The 22,490-nt window shown below is 36.2% G+C and overlaps 2 protein-coding genes across 3 annotated transcripts in view; both read right to left on the bottom strand.

The window, feature by feature from the left end:
* LOC120420594 (vesicular glutamate transporter 1) overlaps positions 1-16,813 on the bottom strand; it is a 104,295-nt gene extending 87,482 nt beyond the window's left edge. Inside the window, exons 1-2 of one of the 2 annotated variants that reach the window (XM_052707832.1) lie at positions 16,398-16,813; positions 12,225-12,472 (exon numbers count right to left, since the gene is read on the bottom strand). Coding sequence is in view for 1 of the 2 variants with exons in the window: in XM_039583670.2 (XP_039439604.1) it covers positions 12,225-12,277 (53 nt within the window). In the remaining variant the exon portion in view is untranslated. The remainder of the gene's footprint in view (positions 1-12,224; positions 12,473-16,397) is intronic. The other variant, XM_039583670.2, reaches the window with a different exon arrangement.
* A 4,473-nt stretch (positions 16,814-21,286) lies between these two features.
* LOC120420622 (uncharacterized) lies at positions 21,287-22,022 on the bottom strand. Its single transcript, XM_039583696.2, has 2 exons — positions 21,982-22,022; positions 21,287-21,919 (listed from the first exon to the last, which is right to left on the bottom strand). The coding sequence occupies exons 1-2, from the start codon at positions 21,986-21,988 to the stop codon at positions 21,315-21,317; spliced, it is 612 nt and encodes a 203-aa protein (XP_039439630.1). The 5' UTR covers positions 21,989-22,022; the 3' UTR covers positions 21,287-21,314.
* Positions 22,023-22,490: the final 468 nt, after the last annotated feature.

The raw sequence follows: 22,490 nt of genomic DNA, 5'->3' as shown, positions 1-22,490 counted from the left end.
GGAGCATTTTAAGAAACATGGCGGTAATGGCCAGAATCTGACCCAGTGCCGGCGTTGCCAGGCATTCGGTCACGGTACTGATCATTGCGCCATGGTTCCAAAATGCATGGTTTGCGGGGATTCTTCTCACGACAAGGACAATTGTCCCGTGAAAGAAGTCACCCAATTTAAATGTGCAAATTGTGGTGGAAATCACAAATCAAATTTTTGGGATTGCCCCATCAGAAAAAAGGTTTTGGATTCTCGTGCTAAGCATCAGCCGAAATCCAAACCGAAATTTTCTCAAAGTCAGGTTGTACCTGCATCTTTAAATCAAACGTTCGTGCTGTCTCACTCGAACAATTCTAGAAATACCCCTACCGTGGAAAAGTTAGGTAACAACAATTGCTTTTCTTATGCAAACGTCGTTTCGGGCTCATCCACGAATTTTAAATCCTCTACCAATCTTTCTGAAATTGGGCAGGTACCTCAAATCTCATTTGAAAATTTTTCTGCTGGCAACGCTTTGGGATCTTCTGATCTCGGCGATGTTACGTTTGAAAAAATGACTTTTTTGCAAAACTCACTGTTTGGTTTGATTCAAACAATGAGTAATGCTACATCTATGATGGAAGCTATCCAGATTGGATTAAAATTTGCGAATGATGTTGTTCTTACCCTGAAGTTTAATCATGGATCTAAGTAATTCCATCAATATTATGAATTTTAATGCTCGCTCTTTAAAAGCGAAAGAAAATGAATTTTTCAACTTTTTACGAGTTCATAACGTGCATGTTGCTGTTATAACCGAAACATTTTTAAAAACTGGCACTTATTTGAAAAGTGATCCAGATTATAAAGTTATAACTAATAACAGAATGAATCGAAATGGCGGTGGAGTTGCAATAGTTATCCACCGTAGTATGACTTATAGCACGTTACGTGACTTTAAGTTAAAAGTTATTGAAAGTTTGGGCATTGAACTTGAAACTTCTTTTGGGAAAATTATGATTGCAGCTGCATATTTGCCATTCCAATGTACTGGGGAAAATAAAAATTATTTCAAAGGGGATTTGAATAAACTTACTCGGCATAGATCCCGATTTTTGATCATCGGTGATTTTAATGCCAAACACCAATCTTGGAATAATTCAAAAGTAAATTCCAATGGTAAAATTCTGTTCAGAGATTGCACTTCTGGTCTTTATTCGGTTTTATACCCGAATGGGCCAACTTGCTTTTCTTCTGTTAGAAATCCATCAACAATTGATTTGGTGTTGACAAATCAAAGTCAGTATTGTGGTCCTTTAGTGACTCATGCTGATTTTGATTCTGATCATCTTCCAGTAACTTTTTCACTTTCTCATGAAGCAGTTATCAGACCCAATAGTTCTGTGTTTAATTACCACAAAGCTAATTGGGACAGGTATCAGCATCATATTGAGAATAATTTGAATCATGATTTTGTTTTAGAAACCAAAGCTGATATTGATTCAGCCTTGGAATCTTTAACTAATGCAATTTTGGATGCTAGGAATATTGCTATTCCTAAAGTCCAAGTCAAATTTGATTCTCCCATTATTGATGACGATCTTCAGCTTCTGATTCGTCTGAAAAATGTTCGCCGAAGACAGTATCAACGTTCTCGTGATCCTGCACTGAAGCGAATTCAAAAGGATTTGCAAAAGGTTATTGACCACAGATTCACTCTCCTGCGAAATGAAAAGTTCGCAAGAGATGTCGAACAAATTAAACCTTATTCCAAACCTTTTTGGAAACTTTCAAAGGTTCTTAAGAAACCTCAAAAACCCATCCCTTCTTTAAAAGATGGTGATAATATTCTATTAACTAATGGGGAAAAAGCTCAAAAACTTGCTCAGCAGTTTGAGAGTGCTCATAATTTCAACTTGAATGTTTTGAGTCCTATTGAAAATCAAATTTCAATAGAATTTCAGAATATTGTTGAACAAGAATTTTCATCAGATGAAGTTTTTAACACGGATCTGAATGAAATAAAATCTATTATCAAAAAATTTAAAAATATGAAAGCCCCTGGTGAGGATGGCATTTTTTACATTTTAATTAAAAAATTACCAGAAGCAACTTTAAGTAGCTTGGTCAAAATTTTCAACAAATGTTTTGATTTGGCATATTTTCCCAGTAGTTGGAAAAATGCCAAAGTAATTCCGATTTTGAAACCGGATAAAAATCCTGCTGAAGCCTCAAGCTATCGGCCCATTAGTTTGCTTTCATCTATTAGTAAATTATTCGAAAGAATAATTCTTAATAGAATGATGACGCACATTAATGAAAATTCAATTTTCGCTGATGAGCAGTTTGGATTTCGCCTTGGGCATTCAACTACTCATCAGTTGTTGAGAGTTTCAAATTTAATTCGAAGCAACAAATCTGAGGGCTATTCTACTGGCGCTGCTCTTCTAGACATAGAAAAAGCATTTGACAGTGTTTGGCATAAAGGTTTGATTGCGAAATTGAAAAGGTTTAATTTTCCGATTTATATCGTGAAAATTATTCAAAATTATTTGACGGATCGTACTCTGCAGGTATGTTATCAGAATAGCAAATCTGATCAACTACCTGTACGTGCTGGCGTCCCTCAAGGAAGCATTTTGGGTCCAATTTTATACAATATTTTTACTTCTGACTTGCCTGATTTGCCCCCAGGATGTCAGAAATCACTTTTTGCTGATGACACAAGCATCTCCGCCAAAGGCAGAAGCCTTCGTGTCATCACAAGAAGATTACAAAAAAGCTTGGATATTTTCAATTCTTATTTGAAAGAATGGAAAATTACTCCAAATGCTGCAAAAACTCAACTTATTATTTTCCCTCACAAACCAAGGGCTGATTTTCTTAAACCAAAAAGTCATCACATTATAAAGATGAATGAGGTAAATTTAAAGTGGGAGGATCAAGTGAAATATCTTGGACTTGGTTTTGACAAAAACCTTACTTACAAGGATCACATTGAAAGTATCCAGGTTAAATGTAACAAATATATTAAATGTTTGTATCCACTTATAAACAGGAATTCTAGACTTTGTCTCAAGAATAAACTGTTAATTTATAAACAAATTTTCAGACCTGCCATGCTTTATGCTGTGCCGATCTGGACAAGCTGTTGCTTAACCAGGAAGAAAAAACTTCAGAGGATTCAGAACAAAATTCTGAAAATGATTCTGAAACTTCCTCCCTGGTTCAGCACCAGTGAACTTCATCAATTAGCCGAAGTTGACACTTTGGATGTTATGTCCAATAAGATAATTGATGCATTTCGACAAAAATCATTGCAGTCTTCAGCTGCATTGATCCGCTCTTTATATAGTTTATAAGTTAGTTTTAAGGTATCCCTTTTCCCTTTTGTACATGTAGGACCTCCTACATTTGAAATCACTTAATAGCGAAAGCTACAATATTTCATGAATAAATGAAAGTTGCTAGTATTTAAAATTGAGGTGAAAAGTCATCGTTTGTGATTGGACACTCAATAATATTTTAACTGAATGAATGTACATGGAAAAGAAATTTCAATAAATATAAATTAAAAAAAAAAAAAAAAAAAACCAAGACTTGACTGTGTCAAACGATTTGAAATTTGTATGCATTTCCACTGTTTTAGATCTTTTGGAATTAATAAAAATAAAAACAACTTCCGACTTCCAGGAGAATTGCTCTCAAGTTAAAATTATACAAAAAAAACGTTTAATACTTTTTCTAAGCAACCATTTTTCCACCAAAAGCAAAACGGTGACTGCTAATTTACCGTAAAAAGTCTCGGCACCACACCGTGAGCCTGATTAAAGCCGCAAAGCCACATCAAAAGTGGAAGTTTTTCCCCTCGATATCTTAAAAATCCTCCTCCCCATCAACAGCACCAACATTCACCAATACAACCAACCCACGGCGCGCGTTCTCATTTTCTATCGGATGATTATCATATCAAAGATTGAAAGCGATGAATGGAGCATCAAACCCAGCATGTGGCCAGCACCCAGGACACATGAAAAAAACGGTCGTCCTGGAATTAAGGCGTCATTTCGCTCGGATTTTTCCTGCTGATTCGAATCCGTAGCGAGCATTATATTGAGTCGTTCGCGTGGTGTGCTACTAGACAGAAGTGTCCTCCTCCTGAGGGTCTGGGGGACGGCACGGGCGCTCAAGTGGAAAAGCATTAAAAAAGGCAACGTTAGTATCCTGGCAGGTTCAGCGGGGCATGATGGTGGTAGATGAAGTGGCAAACCGGGAGATGATGATGATGCAAACCGAGCGTTTCGAGGTCTCTCTTCAAGATACCGACGACGTCGTCCTCGTTGTCGTCGTTGACTAAAGAGGAAGGTATCAATGACTCAATGGATGCTGCGCGCTTGAACGGTTCGTTGCAACGAGATTGGCGTTCGCACTATAGAGTTATCTACGTGCGCATGTATTGCGTGTACGTACACGAAAAAGATTGAGGTTAAATTTTGTCCGGCCAGCAAAATCAAATGGTGCGCTAGTGTGTGTACGTGAAACGTCATAAAGCTCTATGGTGACGGATTTTCAGGGGGTCGAGATTTGAGGAGATAGATATGCTGATGCAGCTGGATGATATGACGTTTCAAGAATGTCAAATTGATATGCTGACAAAAGATAGAAGATCCAGTTTTTAAATAAAGAAGGTTTGATGAGAACCCTTAAAACATCGTCATTTCTGTTATCCGTATTATTGAAATTTTTGAAGCAACTGGGAATAGATCTTGCTTAACATTCCAACGCCCAAGGCTCCAAAAAAGTTGGAACGGTAACTTCAACTCAATGGTTCTCGGGCATAACTCAACCAATCAAGATGATTCTTCTTTCCAGTGATTTGTTAGGATGTCTAGATGATTCTAGACCTTTGCAGAACTTAATTTGATCAAATCTGTAATTTTTGCGATCAAAAACATCGTTCCAACTTTTTTTTTCGCGTGTAAAAAAAAATTCGCCGAAAATTCCGCGGAGGCAGTCGTTTAAAAAAAGTTGGAACGATGTTTTCGGTCGCAGAAATTACACATTTGTTCAAATCAAGTTCTGCAAAATTTTAGGATCATCTAGACATTCTTACAAATCACTGGGAACAAGAATCGTCCCGATTGGTTGAGTTATGCCCGAGAACGGGCGTGTTGAAGTTACCGTTCCAACTTTTTTGGGAGGCTTGGGCGTCCGTGTAAGTTGGACATGCGTTGGGCGTTCCAGTGTTAATGAGTATTAAATTATTACAATTAGGTAAGCTTTAAACAGATTGATTAAATGTCATCAAAACAATATTAACTCTTTACCTCCAAATTAAAATTGAGATTTTTTTACGTTTTTGTTGACCATTATCAAATGAGATGAAAATCGAATTTGTGCAAAAAGAATTAATTCAATTGGTTGAATGCACAATTTGAAGTAAAGGAATCATGGAGCACTGGTGCAACTACAGATGTTAAAGAGTTAAATGTGAAAAAATAGAAGACTTTTTGTGGAATGATGTTAATTTATCGTATAATTTATATCATGTTGCATAATAATACAAAAAAAATCATTGAAAAATTACTTTCTATTGTTTGTTCTCAAAAAATGCAAAAATATATTCAAAGCTTGCTTCAAATATTTGAAAACATTGGGTTGTTTGGATTAAAACCAACACTAAAAAGCTTTACCATTTGTTCAAGAGCTGAAACCAGTATTTGTCATGAAAAACATAATTTCTGCATGTTTTTGTTTCTCATTTCAATAAACTGGTCACAGAGGCAAGTTTAAAATTTCTCAAATGAAATACCGAAATACATTTTCTTGCAGTTGAATGATTTTTTACATGCAGTCAAGCTGTTTATTGATCTTCAGACTTATTTAAACCATTAATGTTAATGTCCTATACAATTTTGTTGCATAATATTAATTCAAACCAAGATCATAACAATTTTCAATGCATTTAAAATTTCCCGGGAATTCCCAGGATTTCCAGGAATTTGTGTTGCTTTTTTTTGTTCGTTTCTAAACACGTTCAACTTCTTGCAAACGGGCAATTCTGGCTCGCGAGAAAGCCCGTTCACGAGCGGAGGAGAGCACGGTCAATCGGTGAGTTTCCCGGCAGCTCGAGACTCGCGGCGAGAACTCGAGAGAGAGGATTTTTTTCTCGCGAGAGCGCGAGAATACTAACACTGATGACTAGAGGGTGACGAGCGGGAATTCCCGGGAAATCGACCATTTTTGGACCTCACGATTCCCGGGAAATTTGGTCGAGACTCCCGGGAAATTTTATACTTATAAATATCGAACCAAAATTAATAATTTAATCAGCTAAACATTTGAAACATTCGAAATTGTTCAGAACATTAGATGTTCAATGTTCGATTTTCAAGTTTGGATAAACCTATGGATCTCTTATCTTCTTATTCTATAAGTGTTAATTTTAACTTTTCAAAAATTCCAATAACTATAATTGAGAGTAACCAAAAAACATTCTTAGCAGTTACACACCAGGAATGAAATATTTATATTTCTAAGAGGGAAAACCTTTTCAAGATAAGTTTATTTTCAAGCATAGCAAACCTCATAATCTTGTTCTTTTAATTCTTACTAAGTCAATTTCGCTGTATCGAGGTAATTTCCTTTTTTGATGTCGATAAGTCATTTTGTGTTTTGCGTATTAAATTATATTTTGGGAAATAAAAATCAGCCATTCGTTGTAAAGTTAGTGTCCGCTTATTATGAACATTTACAGTTGACCTTGAGAAGGAAAAATCAACTTAAGGTTTTTGTTTTGTGTCGTTATTTACCATAATGCAAAAATACGATATTGCATAAATGGAAAATTATATATGAGTTATTTTTTAACCTTCAAAAAATCTATTAACAAGTTTGTGCAACTTTTGAAAAATCACTCAATGCGAATGAAGATTCGTAAAAATTTTAAACTGCAATTTTGAGTCCTAAAAGGCTCAAGAAACGATTTTTTATTTGTAGATTGAGGGAAAAAATCAAAATGAAGAAATAGTTCCTCAAAATAATGAGGTTACTTAATTTCACGTTTCATTGGATTGGCATGAATCAATTGTATATGAATACATTAAAAAGAAAAGTTTTTTTACTTATCTTATTAAGTTATTGACACTATTGGCTGGTTAAAAAAAAATCCCGGGTCCCGGGAATTCCCGGGAAATGGCAAAACTCAACTCTCGATTCCCGGGAAATTGAAAATCTCGATAGTCGTCACCCTCTACTGATGACAGCTAAAGAGAAAAATAATAGTTTAATACCAAATTCTGTAACCCCCAATGTCTTTGAAAACCTAAATAAAGGAAAAGACATTGTTTTTCATTGCTTTCAGTTGATATTTCGATATTCTTATTCTCTTATAATAACAAACCATGGTCTTTGTCTTGTATTCTACATTCACAATGTTGACGAAAATGAGTAAAACTCAATTTTTCTTTTGCAGCACAATGTTCTAAATAGAAGAATTTGATCACAATATAACATATTATTCCCTAATCAAACTTCATCACAACTCATAGAACCTGTCAGTCACGCTTCCGGTAATATCACATTTTCAATGCCACATCAACTCAATTTGCCTCCAGCCAGACACTTCAGTCGTCACTAATAAACTTCATTCGGCGGCTGCAACGACGTCCAAGACTTCACTTCATTTGTACTCCATAAAATCATGCTGACGACCGGCGGTAATAATTGTATCTCTTCAGTGCCATCAGCAAAATATCCCCCTGGTTTTAAACTTGATGAAATTTGGTTATTTTCAAAATCAAAGAGCTTCCCCTCCCCTTTTTCAAAAGTCACCCTCCCAGGCTAAATATAAATATTAAATGCGATATGGTTTTACATCAAATTGAACGCTCTGTTACGCTTCGCCCCCTCGCTGTCAGAAGTTGAAATACATCTTCCACCCCTTCCACCCACAACCACCCAGCAAGTACGGCTCTGACTCTCTTTGGGGCGATTCTATTTATGCTGATGTGCGATTTATGGTGCGGAATGGAACAAAAAACAGTAGCACGAACAACAACAATTTGTTAAGGAGGGGGAGGAGGAGCTAAAAAGCATGTAACCGAACAATATGACCACGTGGATGCATTAGCTGAGCCGCGTGTTGCCCACCCCAAAAGGACACTTTTTTATGCTGTTGTTATGCTGCCGCCACATGAAACATAATGCACAACATGCTCTATGACTAATGGGTGACGATTATGAGTTTTGGCGCCAACCAACCGTTGCCGCTTTTACTTCCCCTCTTTTTAGATTGGATCCATCAATCGCGGAAATTGGTTCATCAGAAAGCATTAAAAATCACCGAAATTATCTGCCATGAAAAATCACCTCAAAACACTAACCACACCGGTTGTGGGATACCTCCACAATGGAATTTCTGAAACTCACCGGGATTCCAAAGATATCGTATTTCAATTTCGCCTCAGCTCTGTTGGTTTCAGGAGGAGGAGGCGCTTCAGATTTAATTCGACCCCTGGGGAGCGATTTGTTTTCATGTTGTTTTACTACCAGCCCATCAAAACCCCGGAAGGACCCCCCGAAGGCGAAGAATGTTGTTCCAGGATTTTGCGGGTGAAGCTGCATCACCTACACGCGGTGAAATAATAGAATACGTGATTTGGTCCATGGCGGCGGCAATAAAGAAACTGAGAAATTTAAGAAAATTTAAGTTTATGCAACAAGTTGCAAAAAGAAGATTTTATCCAACGAGGTTCACCGAGTTGGATAGATACGACGAGTGATGAAAAAACCTAGTTTTGCAACGAGTTCCATACAATATTTTTTGCAATTCTGAAAACACCCTTTGAACTGAATTATGAGTCAAAGGATATTCAGTCAATGAATCGTTTAAATCAAAAAAAAAAAGTATTTCTTTTCGAAAAAAAGCTGATAAGTTCAACTTTTCAGCGTCCGTTTCAGTGCTGAAAAGTAGAACTTTGAACAGGATTTCTATTCGATGCTGTTATTTTTGGTATAGAAAAGTAGGCTGTTTCGTCGTTCGAGAATGACAGGAAAAGTAATTAGTTTCACGACGGAATTGCAAAACAGAAGTTTTTGCAATTCCGTCGTGAAACTATTTACTTTTCCTGTCATTCATGAACGACGAAATAGCCTACTTTTCTGTACCAAAAATAACAGAATCGAATAGCACACCTTTCAAAATAAATGCTGAAAAGTTCTACTTTTGTACGACTCGTGCTGAAAAAATCCTCTTTTTGCAACTTGTTGCATAAACTACTATTATGTAACTAGTTGCAAAAAGAACATTTTTTCAGCACGAGTCGTACATTTATCCAACGAGGTTTATTGAGTTGGATAAATACGACGAGTGTTGAAAAAATCAAGATTCACAACGAGCTCCATACAATTTTTTTGCAATTCTGAAAAATAATCACTGAAAGAGTTTTTCAAAAAGAAACCAAAATGTGTTGACGTCCAAGCATCTAGCCATTTTTCTTTGCATTTTTCACATTTGTCCGACTCAGCATTCTCTGAGCACTGAAATATTTTGTTCTGTCATATTTTTTCAAACAACGCTCGGATGATTCACTCACAGATTACGACATTTAGCGGAATTGCAAATAAAAAATTGTTAATAGTTGTAAATAGGGGAAATATACCCATTTTAAGCCTAATAAGTGGTCGTGTATGAATGATGCTGGATCATCTGGTGTGTTCCTTGAAATTTACTAAAACCAATTACACCAACGAGTAGAGCCATTTTTTGTGAACATTTCTGTTTATTTTCACTTTTGCTAAAATTTATTTTATTCCTTTAACAAGCATTTGAAAAAAAAATCCAAAATGTATTTTTATCAAACGAGAATGCATTGGGCAACGCCCATTTTTCTATTTTCAGCTTGGTTTTTTTTCGATTCCTGGGCTCTTTTGGGAAAAATAGTAAGAAGTTTTAAAAATGTAGCCTAACATATGAAAAGGGCGTATGAAACTTAAAAATGCCGTTTTGACGGTGTCTGGACCAAAGAGCCTATGTCTGGAAATATTTTTATCGGATTCTCCGGACATTTTTACTCAACATACTAAAAAATGGGAGGTGTTCATTAACAGGATTTCGAGATATGACTTTTTGAAAATAAAATCCGTGTTTTTCCATGTGTCGCGCGCAAAAAGTGAAAAATGACGAAATGGGCAAAAAATCTACATTTTTCACTAAAATTGCGATAACTTTAAAATTTCAGCGATGACCTATACATGTTTGGGTACCACAATTTTCGTTATTGAAAGACGCAACTTTTGGTGGTATGTATATCTAATCTAATCTAATCAAACCCTAGCGCAGCCAATCTTTCGAAGGGATCCTGGAGAGTGCCTTAGGTTAGATGACGCCTAGCCTCTTCTTGTCGTTTATTAACATATGTAGTGCACCATTGCATTAGAATGCATTGAAACATCACAAAACGTTAAACCGGCCAGGCCTACTGCGTAAAGTTTACCGCAGAGATGATTCGTTGAATTGGATTGAGTTTGAGCACAGGGTGTGTGTTCAAACCACAATACAGTTCTGAATCTACAGAGGAGGAAGAAGCGTGGGGACACACCACCATACGCTCCGAGTTTTGGTTTTAGGTTATTATTCGTTGGGAGCACCATGCTAAGAAGTTTTGGTGCTCCGGGACCCTCAAGGAAGGGACATTGTATTTCCACGAATGCCCAGGACACTATTTGCCGTGGTTATAGCGCCACAAACAACTTTTGGTGGTATGTATATAAATATATATTTTAATGCCATGAAAACAGATTAAAAAATAAGTGAGTGCTCATACCAACCCTAAACATTTTCTACGATTTACATGTTTTAAGAAAAGAGTTTGTTTTCCATTGAAATTTCTAGTTTATTTGAAAAAATAGTTTTGCCCCTTAATTTTTCGGCCCAATTTTGGGGCAACATAAGCTTTTGATTTTTTTTTGCTCAGCCTCATGCTAAACAATATTGTCTTGCTTATTTTTATTTAAAAAGTAGTTTCTTCCAAAAGCGATATTTTTATTTTCTTACCTTTTATTCAAACCATGTCAATTTTTTTTATAAATTATGTTTCTTACTGCGATATTTTAAAGGAGCAAAAAAAATTATATGTTTATTTTTTTTAAACAATGAAATCAAAAGAAATAGTTTAATATTGTAGGCACTTTTCAAAAATAGATGGAGAGTTCAAAAAATCTAAGCAGTTGCATCAGAAAGATACAAAATAAAAACCTGAACAACCCTAGCTTTTGGAAATGAAAATTGAACATATACGCTAATATATATGTGCTTTTAAGGAGCAAATAATTTAGCTGGAAGCTGGGACATAATCCTAGTAAAAATTTCAGTTAAATCTGTGCAGACTTGTAGATTTTGTAAAACACCCTTTTTTGAATAAAAATGTTGATTTTTTCCGAAAACAACATAAAAAATCTGCACCGATTTAACAAGTGTATTCCCTTTTTCAAAGGAATTCAGCATTATGATTTTTTCATCCAAAAATATCAAATTCATATTACAACATTCGCAAAAAAATGAACTCCTGACAAACCGTTTTGTTCCGCTTCATTAAGTTTCCTCCAATTTAATAACTTGTCAATCACCATCATCATCGTCGTCGTTTGTACCCAGACGAAAAAGAATCTTATTCACCGAAAATATATGAAGCGTGCATGCACTGATAAGCAAAGCCTCTTTTCTCCGTTATGAGACTCCACCTCCTATGTTCCACATAAACCGCTTATAATGTGGGCTCATTCCACCGTGAGTTTCCCCATATTTGTAAGCAGAAAGATTTGATAAATGTACGCAATTCTCCACTGAGATTTTTTTTTTTAATAAATTGAAGAAAAAAATTAAATTTTTAAAACTTGTTTTACTGATATTTTACATAAAGATGAAATTGAAATAAATTTTTATTCATCTATTTTTTAACAGTGTAACGATGCACACTCCGGAACCAATGCCCAACTCCTTCAAATGCGTGTGTCCTGGCAACCAGGCCCATGCCTAATTCCAGTCGAGTGGGGATCCAAATCCGGATTAGGATCCGTGCGCGATAAGGACGTTTTGTAGGATTGCGCCAGCGAACAACGAGCCACTCGAAAAATACACAGCCTGTGAAGCGAGTTTCATGCCAATTTTGCGGAAAAACAGAAATGTTGAATTCAAAACCCAGCAGTAGAAAAAGACGGGGGGGGGGGAGAAATGGAAGTGTTCCCAAACTCACCCGCTGAACACGCCGGCAGCACGGCCCTTGAGCCCGGCAGCGAAGGCAGCCATTTTGGAAGGGGATTCGCAGGCAGGCAGGAGCAGTCGTGAATTAACGGTAGGACCTTCGAAGGAGCTCCCCGGTGCTCCCCTCCACAGTTAGCTACGGCTACAGTTTTTCCGAAGAGGGGAAAATTATTTCAGGTGGAACGATGAGCAGCAGCAGTAGGTTACGCCATTTTAGCTGGGTTTCGGATTGATTGTGATCTGGAAGGAGAGAGAATGTTGACGTTGTGAGTTACAATATTTTCTACTAGTCTTTTTATACATGAGACATGTTAAGAAAAAATAAGCCTGACTCAGGGATGGAATAATCGCGAATCACGTAAAAATCGCTCCCGAAATTCTCCAAGAAAATCAATCTACTGATAATTTTTTGGAAATTTTATTGTCAGCACCACTTAAAGTCATTTATTTCACTTTGTTTACACACATTACCCATCTACAAAATGTGACAGGTCATTTTTCGACGTGTGACGTTACACTTGCAAGTGTAGTAGTGAAAAAGATGCTCCGCCGAGTAATCTGCCCATAATTAAAAATTCGAATATTATGCCAATTCAAGTATTCCGAGAAAAACGCGTTTTAGTGTTTGTCACCAAATCTCCGTCAAGGCAATTTCCCATAAGACTGGCATATTAGCCGTTTGGTTTTTCGCATCGGCAGCCAAATCTGAACACTATTTTAGTGAAATTCAAGTTTCAGAAGATGCGTTGGAACATTCTCTACCACCTAGTGCTAATATCTCGTTTTTGCCAAAAGTGGTTATTAGCCGTTTTTTCAATGCACAGTGGTCCAGATCGCAAAATTAAGTGGAAAATGGATTTTCCGAAAAATGGTTAAGTTTTGGAGCTTTGGTGTCTTCAGAAGAGTTGTTGCATATGAAAAGGGGCAACTTTTGGTTTGGTTGAAAATTAGGGTGGTTCACGACTAGGGTGATTTTGGAAATCTAACTTTACAGGAATATTTTTGGGAATTTTTTCGTCTTCTAGAAAGTTGACGGGCTTGCCAATCCAAGCAACTTTGTCCAAGACACCAAAATTTTATCTCGTAATCTACGCCTTCTACGACAAAATATATAGAAAGCATCTGAGCTCATCATCAGGGTTCAGTTTTAGAGAAAAGTGGTATTGGGAGCACTTTTAGAGCTCTAAAAACAAACATTTTTATTATCTGACAATTCAATTGGGACTTAAGGGTCAAAAGTTACAGCGCTTTTAAGGTAAAAAAGATGCAAATTTAAAACTGAAATATCTCGAAAAGGCGCAAGCCAAATTTTAAGCACTAGGCTGCATTTGAAAGAAGAGATCCAGCACTACAAACGCTGAAAAAATCTCAGGGGTCAACTTCTTCGACAAAGTTGCTTGGATTAGCAAGCCCGTCAACTTTCAAGAAGACGAAAAAATTCCCAAAAATATTCCTGTAAAGTTAGATTTCCAAAATCACCCTAATAGTGAACCACCCTAATTTTCAACCAAACCAAAAGTTGCCCCTTTCCATATGCAACACCTCTTCTTAAGACACCAAAGCTCCAAAACTTAACCATTTTTCGGAAAATCCATTTTCCACTTAATTTTGCAATCTGGACCACTGTGCAATGGTGGGCAGTAATCAAGATGATAACTTTTTTAGATTCTTTTTACCGATCTTTCGTGCGCGAGAGAGGAGAGCATGCTCTCTTCGGATTTTTTCTCTTGATGAACATCCAAAGATTTTCTTTTGATGATGATTATTCCATCGCTGGTCTGACTAAAAACAAAATGATAACATTGTTTTCGATAGTATGGATTTAAATATAACTTTTTTATTAGATATCAATTATAGTTTAAATCAAGAGTATTTTTCGGAAAGGTCCTTTAAGCTATTGTCTTTCAAATGTTTTTAGGCCCTTAAAAAACTCTATAAATGTACCAACAACATCACCTTATAGTTCTTATAGTATAAGAGTTTACTGATATGAATTCCATAACAAGACACGAATTTGGACGCAACCCCATGCTTATTCTATTGTATTGTCAATACCTAATTATATTACCAAACATTCTCCTAGATTTATAGAGTTTTTTTTAAGTTCTATAAACCAAATTTTCAGTTTTAATTTTGTTGGTGTTTTTGAAAGCGCCTTGAGTCAGGGATATTCAAAAATACCCAAAAAAAACAATTAAATTAAAATTTTGTTATAACACCTTTTCAAACAATACTCAAGAATTTAGTTATTTAAGATTTTTTATTATTTTAAAATACACAGTTCTGATTGAGAAATGCAAATTATTAATAAAAAGTTTATTATCTCTAAATTTATTTGTCAATGTTTCATATTTTTGTGTTGCAAGATTTCTCTGATAAAAAATAGTAGTTCCTAGAATTATTGGAAACTACTCGATTTACTGCGAGTAATTCTGGAAATAATCAGTAATTCCGCAATTTCACTGAATAATTTGCTGTAACCTTGTGTTTCCGATTAGTAACCATTCTGACAGAGTGCCAAAAACACATCACATGAAAATAAATAGATGATTAGGACTTTGCAAATATTTTTCAAGGATTATGTCGCCGCCACCCTTGCATACTAGCCCGAAAGTCGAGAAAATAAACAAATATTTATTTCGAAAAAAAATCAAAATTTCATTGCATACAACTGCAAACAATTCTGAATGCAATTTCCTGTATTAAAAAACCTTTTTGTATGTTCCGAATTGTTTGAACAAAAAAGATTTTTTTTAGAAATTTCGATAAATTCATTTCAATTTTGAAGCCATGCACATAAACTTATGCTTTAAATATTACACAAGAAGTTTTTTTTTAAATAATAGCATGTTTCAGTTTCATAAATTTTGTTGTATGGAAAAGCTACTTTGAACTGTATGAAAAGAAACAATACTAAGAAATTTTTGATAAAAACAGTAGTTTAATTGCTCATGCCAACATAAAGTTTGAAAACAATTAAACAAAAAATTGATTAAAATGCTGTCCTCAGTAGTGTGTCCTACATAACACAATTTGATAGTGTTTATAGTTTGTTTTGAACAATGAATATTTATAATGACTTTTGCAATAAATTTACTAAAACTTTTAAAAGTTTTTTTGCTGAAATAATAAAACTGAATGAAATAATTTTCGTATGGCTCTAAAAATATTTAATTTTGAAAATTACCTATTTTTTAGTTAGGGGGTTAATCAATAACAAAAAGTGCATACTAAAGATATATCATAAACACAGACACACAAGTTCTTTGCACTGCTTCACTTGAAGACGGTGATTTCATCGGATTTCGCCATGTGATAATTGACATTCAAAGTTGCCTAGGAATTGAAAACTGGGAGAAACAGATCCACCTGTACCAGATTCTCACAGCAGTGACAGCCATACATTAGGACAAGGAAAGTAATTTTGAAGACGAGAAGTGTTGATGCTCCACTTTTTTGAGGAGATAATGGAAAATCTCCACGGTATCCCATAAACCAACAATTTCTATGCGTGACAAAAATTTAGATTGCAATTGCTCTATGAACAAATTCATAAAAATATAAGAATTCTCGACAATCATATGCAATGTCAGTATTTTCTTTTTCAAAATTATGGTAGTTTTTATTCAAAGTATGTAAGAAGTGCAAAAGTTGTTACTCTCAGAGCACATTTATTGCAATTTTGACTTGTATGAAGTAGCGACGAACCGCCCTAGTGCTCCATACAAACATTGGAGAAATAGGCCTTCCAAATTTTGAATGGTAAAATTAAACTGCTTGTGATTCTGGGAAGTTTCTAATTTGTGCTTTCTCAAAAACTTGTTTTGAATTTTGATGATAATGTTTCGTTTCTGTTAATATTTTCTGTTGGCCTTGCTTGAAATTTTTGCTCAGATCCAGTCTGCGCATGTCTGTGTGTCGTTAAAAAAATTTAAACCTTAAGACGATCCTTTGTAAGAAATTGAGTATAATATATCCGAAAACATAATTTTAATAGACTGATAAGTCTTTTAAATCCATTCACCAACAATGATTCACATTTCACTTCTATTCAAGCCTTTCCTTCATATCTCCTAACAACCATGCGCAGTACCCTTCACGGCTTTGAATCGATCGTTACGTAACGTGAAAACCGTTGAACCGAACACGTTGCTGGAGTACTCACATTCTATTGCAGCTTCAGCAGCTAGTATCCTGAGTGGTAATGTGATAATCCTACAAATTACATCAAAGTGCTCACACTTTCACGTTATTCATCATTTCTGCACAATTTTATTAGCCCACAACTTTCACAGGACATCACTTCAGTTGAAACATCACTTTGATCCTTTCCGTATCCATCCTATAGGTTATTTCCGGACTCATTAACCCCGATTACTCAACCACAGCCAATATCCGTTAATTTGCAGGAAGCCACAGCCCACACTTCAATCACTGCACCGCAAGCAAATCCGATTGCACTCGATCCCGGGACGTCATGACCGTTTCTTCTGAAAAAGAACCTCGTGAACCATTTCGAACCCACCCCCACAGCTCCCTTCCCCCCAATGCACCCAGGAAGTAGAACAGAAAATGGCGACCCTGTAAGGGACCGTCCACAGATGACGCACTAGTTCGAATCGCGACGACGACGACGACGACGACGCGAGAGCTGCCGACACGCGAGCAGGACGACAGTCGAGTTTCGTCTGCCAGCAAACGGTCCAGGACCTGGGCCACATGGCCAAGGATGAAGGAATTCCGCGGCCAGCGTGACTCTCTCCAAGATTCGCTCTTACTTCGAATTTCCCCAGGCTGTTTTGAGGTTATGTTGGTGCCAGGGCATGCGCAGTGGGCGCTCACGGGTGGTGGTTTCCCCGACTCCAAGGACCTTTCAACCTGGGGGGAGATTCCAAATCTCAGCAAATTCTCCAGTTCTCTCGCACTCTCGGAACAGAAGCTGTTGGCAACACAAGTTGATACAAAAGTTTAGCTTTATATATAATTTACAGTCGTTCGCCCAATCGGTAGCACGTGAAGGTGGAGCAAATGGCCCAGGGTATCCAAGGCAGCCCCGGTTATGTACTGAGAGGACTCCCCCTCATCCCCCAAGCGGTTCAACGGAACCAGGTAAAAACTGTATCCAACATCGGTCTGGTGGACGGGGAGTTTCGAGACGAGAGGGTATAAATTAACAGCGACGGATGTGTTCATTTCCATTTTCTGTCTAGAACTTAAATGGAAACACCCCGGCGCACCCAACTCTTCACCTAAACTCTAAAATTGTTCACCATTACCGGGGGAGTAATGGAGAAAATTGTGCTGATGTGTTCAAGTTTTTCCTCTCATCGTGCGCCGCAGGTTGGTAGACAGATGACTGGGGTTGTGGGAAGGGAAAAGTTTTTACTTTTTGATAAATTTTCATGAACCTAACCACATGTCGTACATGCTGGTGATGGTGAACGCAAAACTAGCTTTGAAAAGGTCTTCGTTGGGTTTAGATTGTGGTTAATTATAACCGTAGAAGATATTTAATCATAACAAGCTTTTCATCTTAATGCCAACTTTTTTGTTCAAATTATTTAATTTTCTATTCTAATTCGAATTGATTTTAAACTCATTTATTTATAAAAAAAAACTCACGTTCACACTATATTTAAAACTAATCCCATAAAAAAATTTCTGAAATATGATAAAGGGACCATCCACAAACCACGTGGACACTTGGGGGGGGGGGGGGGTAAGGCAGTTGTCCACGCTCCATACAAAAAAGACTGCTCTTTGAAAAACATCCTTTCGATTTTTACGAAAATTATGGTTTTTGAATCGTTATGATACATTATAAATTCTTATTAAAGTATTGGAAAGAGATTTCGAAATAAAATTATTTGAAAATAGTAGTTTATGCAACAAGTTGCAAAAAGCTGATTTATTCAGCACAAGTCGTACATTTATCCAACGAGGTTTACCTTAACTATTTCTTCAGATTTCTTTCGACGTTCCGATGTCCTTTCAGTAGGTTTGACCAAAATTTAGTAAATACTCAAAATCCAGGACTGTCTCGTTGTTCCCTACTCATTTTAGCCCATGGTAAACAATGAGACACATTGATTTTTCTTAATTAAACTTTTCAAAATCTATGTAAATCTTTCAAAACATGAAAAGAAAGTTGAATAACCTTCCGTTACCAAGCGGTTAATGAAAAGGAAATAGTTTTAAGGATCACCAAATCTCTATGAACCAGCCATTAACACAAGTTGTAAAATTGTTATTTCGGAAAATAAATTGGAATTGGATTGAAAGAAAAGAAAGTGATTTTTGGCATATTTATTGAGTTTTAACTTCATTTAACCAAAAAATATAATGTTATTTGGTATAAATATATGGATTTTACAAAATTTATATACTTTTTAGTATAACTTTTGTTAATTAAAGTTTCCAGAAGACAAAATTGCTTTAAAATGTTCAAGGCAAGCCACCTGCAATGGAACATTACAAAACATGATGTTTTACTTGAAAAGTATTGATTTTCGTAGAGTATCTCATTGTCCTCAAGCTGTCTCATTGTTCCTGCCAAGTGTGTCTACAATGCGCAATGAGACAGTTGAATAACTCTGGATGTAGAAGTAGGGTCAATCTCATATTGTGGTTAATATTACACCCAAAATTCAGAGTCGAGATAATCGTTCTCTCAAAATTTATTGAGGGCTCAGTGCCAAAATCGATAGAATAATGGTACCAACTCACACCATCATAACAAATGAGTTCATTCGTTAGTTGAATCAATAAATCTCCAACAAGTGTCATACATCGACTTCTGACTTCTCCTTGGTCACCAAGCTGTGGTGGCCGAGGCAGCTAAGTCATTGGAATGATTTGTCAAAGGTCTCTGGTTCGATTCCCGTTGTCGACACTTTTGGTTTTTTGTTTGACGGATGAACTTTTTTTGCAAATGAACCTCGAGAGAATAGTTCTATCGCCCATCTCGAGCTGTGTTCTCTGCGTCCGTGAATGGTACCACTATTCTCTCGACTCGAGACCATCATTCTCTCGGACTAGCGCTGCCAGTTTTGGGTGTAGAATACATTAAAGGAAAAAAAATGCAACAAATAGCTCATTAAAACATGCTGATGAAAAAAATACAAAAATCGTAGAAAGTTAAACACCAAAATTATCTTATTGATTACTACCCTACCCTACATGCAGTGTGTAGTATTATTTATTTTGAAGTTTTCAATTATTTTTATTTAAAATTATCCGTGGAACAAGATGGTGATAAAACAAAAAAATATAGCAAAAATGATGAGGGTTGATATTTAATTTTGAATTTTTAATACACTTGTCCAAGGAATCCTATTCGCAATTCCATTTGAAAAGAGCATAAACCGAGAAAAAAGTTCACCGATCGGACTCAAAATTAGTCTGGGGGTACCTTGGCCAAAATAATAAGACCCGTATTTTTGTTTGGCTTGGTAGTAAAGGTGACCTACACCGTGCTAGGGTGGTCCTTAAAACGGTTATTTTCGTAATTTTTAGCAAAAAACTTCTTTTTCAAAAAATCATAAGTCCGTGCCATTTTAACCGAATAACGTCATGATTCGAATTCCCGGACACCTAATATTGTTTTATCAACTATTTGGATATAAGTGTTTGCATTATGAATTTCAAAATTGTGTTTTTTTATGAATTCTAACATCAACTTGCATTTAAAAGCTTATCTACAGCGCCAAAACAATTAAATCAAATAAAATTATAAGTTTACCAAAAATGTGAAACATTTCACTGAAATATTTCATTGGCGTCCAAAGCACCGGAAGGCAAAGCAGAAATTTATGAATTTGGTTTCATTAAATTCTAGCTAGTTTATTCATAAAAATTTGTGCTATTCATAAGCAAAATCGAGTTTCCGGAATTCGAAGCAAAAGTGTCCGGTTCGAATCAGCTTTTATCAGTGTCGGGTTTCGAAGCACAACAAGTCATTTTAATTTAAAAAGTGATGAAAATTTTTTAGAAGAGATATATTTTGCATGCATTCTCTTAAAACTGACTGTTTATACTACATCCAGTTGATATTTCTACATTTCCAACCTGTTACATGATTTTTTCTAGCAATAACAAAAATGATATGCTACTAAGTGTCCGGAATTAAATTAATTAAATTGCTGTCTTGGTCGCAATTGAAAGACATTTGAAAAAGTCGTATGAAAACAAAAAAAATAGCGTTTTGACTGTGTCTAGAGCCTACGTCTGAGTCCTCTGAAAATTTCACATGACATATCAAGAAATTGACGACCCGTTCGAAATTCGATAAAAATATTTTTTGACATGGACTTTTTTCGAATTATGCTCTTTTTAAATGGAATTTTTGCTATAAAATGCAACCAGTCTGGTCTGAAAGTTGCAAAGCTAAGAGTAAAACAAAAAAAAAAAGTGTAAAGAAAATCATCAAGAAAAGGGGTTGGGATTTATGTTAAAATCGAAAGATGAACATTCTTTAGGATCAAATTCATCAAAAAGCATCCAAACCTGATGAAATTTTTCAGAGATTTGCAACTGCATTTTTGATAAAGTGGATCAATTCAAGGTTGTTGGCACTTTTATGACAAAATATTTAAAAAATTTAAATGTAAATTTTAAAAATTAGTCCGCAATTGAATCATTTCGAAACAAGGAATTGGAACACCAAAACCAAAATCTATCTCGATGTGTAGGGAATAATTATAAACAACACAATAAACAAACATTGAATTTCAGAAGGATGACAATTTGGTTCGTTGAATATATTCACATTTTTGACTGATTTTACCTGAAATAATGTGTAAAAGTGAAAATCACCAAAAACTGTTGAAAATTTAACCAGTTCCTTACATAAAATTGCACATTTTTTGTCACAGAATCTGTCACCATTATCAGATTTAACATTACAATTTTTTTTTTGTTTGTTACCAGATCCAAGCGATAAGTGATCTGCTCTTCCGAAAGTATCTCGTTGGACGAGAAATAAATAGTAAACAAAAAAATGTTTCAGACTTAACCAGTAAGCATGCACAACGTGGTTCAAGTTACACAGATTATTTATTTTCCTAGCAACAACCACACAACACTACCTGCTAGTGGAACCTTGCGTAACTGGTGGACTAATCGTCGCTGCTTGCTGCAGCAGTTGTTGGCTGGCCGAAAGTTGCTGGCTTTGCTGCAGTTGCTGAACCATGTTCCACAGCTGAATCAGGTTCATTCGAGCGGGTACCGCTCCCGCTGCAGGTGCTGACGCAGGAACCTGCTGCAACAGAAGATGTTGCTGCTCATTTGCGGAAATTTTCGACATGGCTTCCTGCTGGAACTTGCTGATTTCCGTGACGATTTTTTCCAGCTCGTCCTGGATTTTCTGGTACAGGACCTGGATGGGACTGCAAACTCGCGGTGCTTCGGTGGTCGATGAGTTGGTTGATTCAGTCGTTGGTGGTTCGATGGATTCGGTTGTTGAATAATTTGATGTCTCGTTTGTTGCTTCTTTGGTTGATTCGATTGTTGTCAACTCGGTTGTTGGTGATTCGTCATAAGAAACATTCGTTTTTGGCGTCGTTGAAGGCTTCGCAGTGTAGAGAATTGTCGCTGGATTTGAGTCCAGCGTAACTTCCTCACTTTCATCGGACTCAGCTCGACATGTAGACAGTAGCAATGCCAGCACGATGGTCAAGAATGTAGAACCTAGCAAATGTATAGAAAGTTAGGGAAAAAGCACTAACAAACAGAACACATTACGCAACAACCTCTCATTCCAGCGGCAGTATTTGATCCGGAAAATGTGTTACAGAACTCACCTAGACTAAACCGCGCAAAACGTTTTGAAGTATTTATATAGTGCCTCAGGTCGGTAGAGCTACGATATCTGGTAGACACACCAGGAACGTGTGTTGTGCTTAGTATATTTACGGAAATGTTTGGCGAAACTGATGCACTTTTTTGCGAAGCACTCGTCACATCCACCACAGTGTAAAATACGTTACTATGTGGTTTATAAGGGTTTGGCCTATTTTATGGTTTTTTTCATTATTTTCATATTGAAATTGGTTTAAGTGCCACTACGCTACTTACATTTCGGCAAGGCTTTACTAAACTGATTCCAGATATAATATTTCAATCAAGTACAATTGTTAGTACAGAACGTAATTAACGCCTACAAAACAAATGTTCCGAACGGGATTTCCAGCTTAACGACGGAGACGTGTAGTTTATGTGGTGAAATTGCAAAAGATTCAAATGGAAATGAGCTGTGAAG

The sequence above is a fragment of the Culex pipiens genome, chromosome 2, assembly GCF_016801865.2.
Source record: "Culex pipiens pallens isolate TS chromosome 2, TS_CPP_V2, whole genome shotgun sequence".
Classification (NCBI taxonomy): Eukaryota; Metazoa; Arthropoda; class Insecta; order Diptera; family Culicidae; genus Culex; species Culex pipiens.
This window is presented reverse-complemented; position numbering and strand designations above follow the sequence as displayed.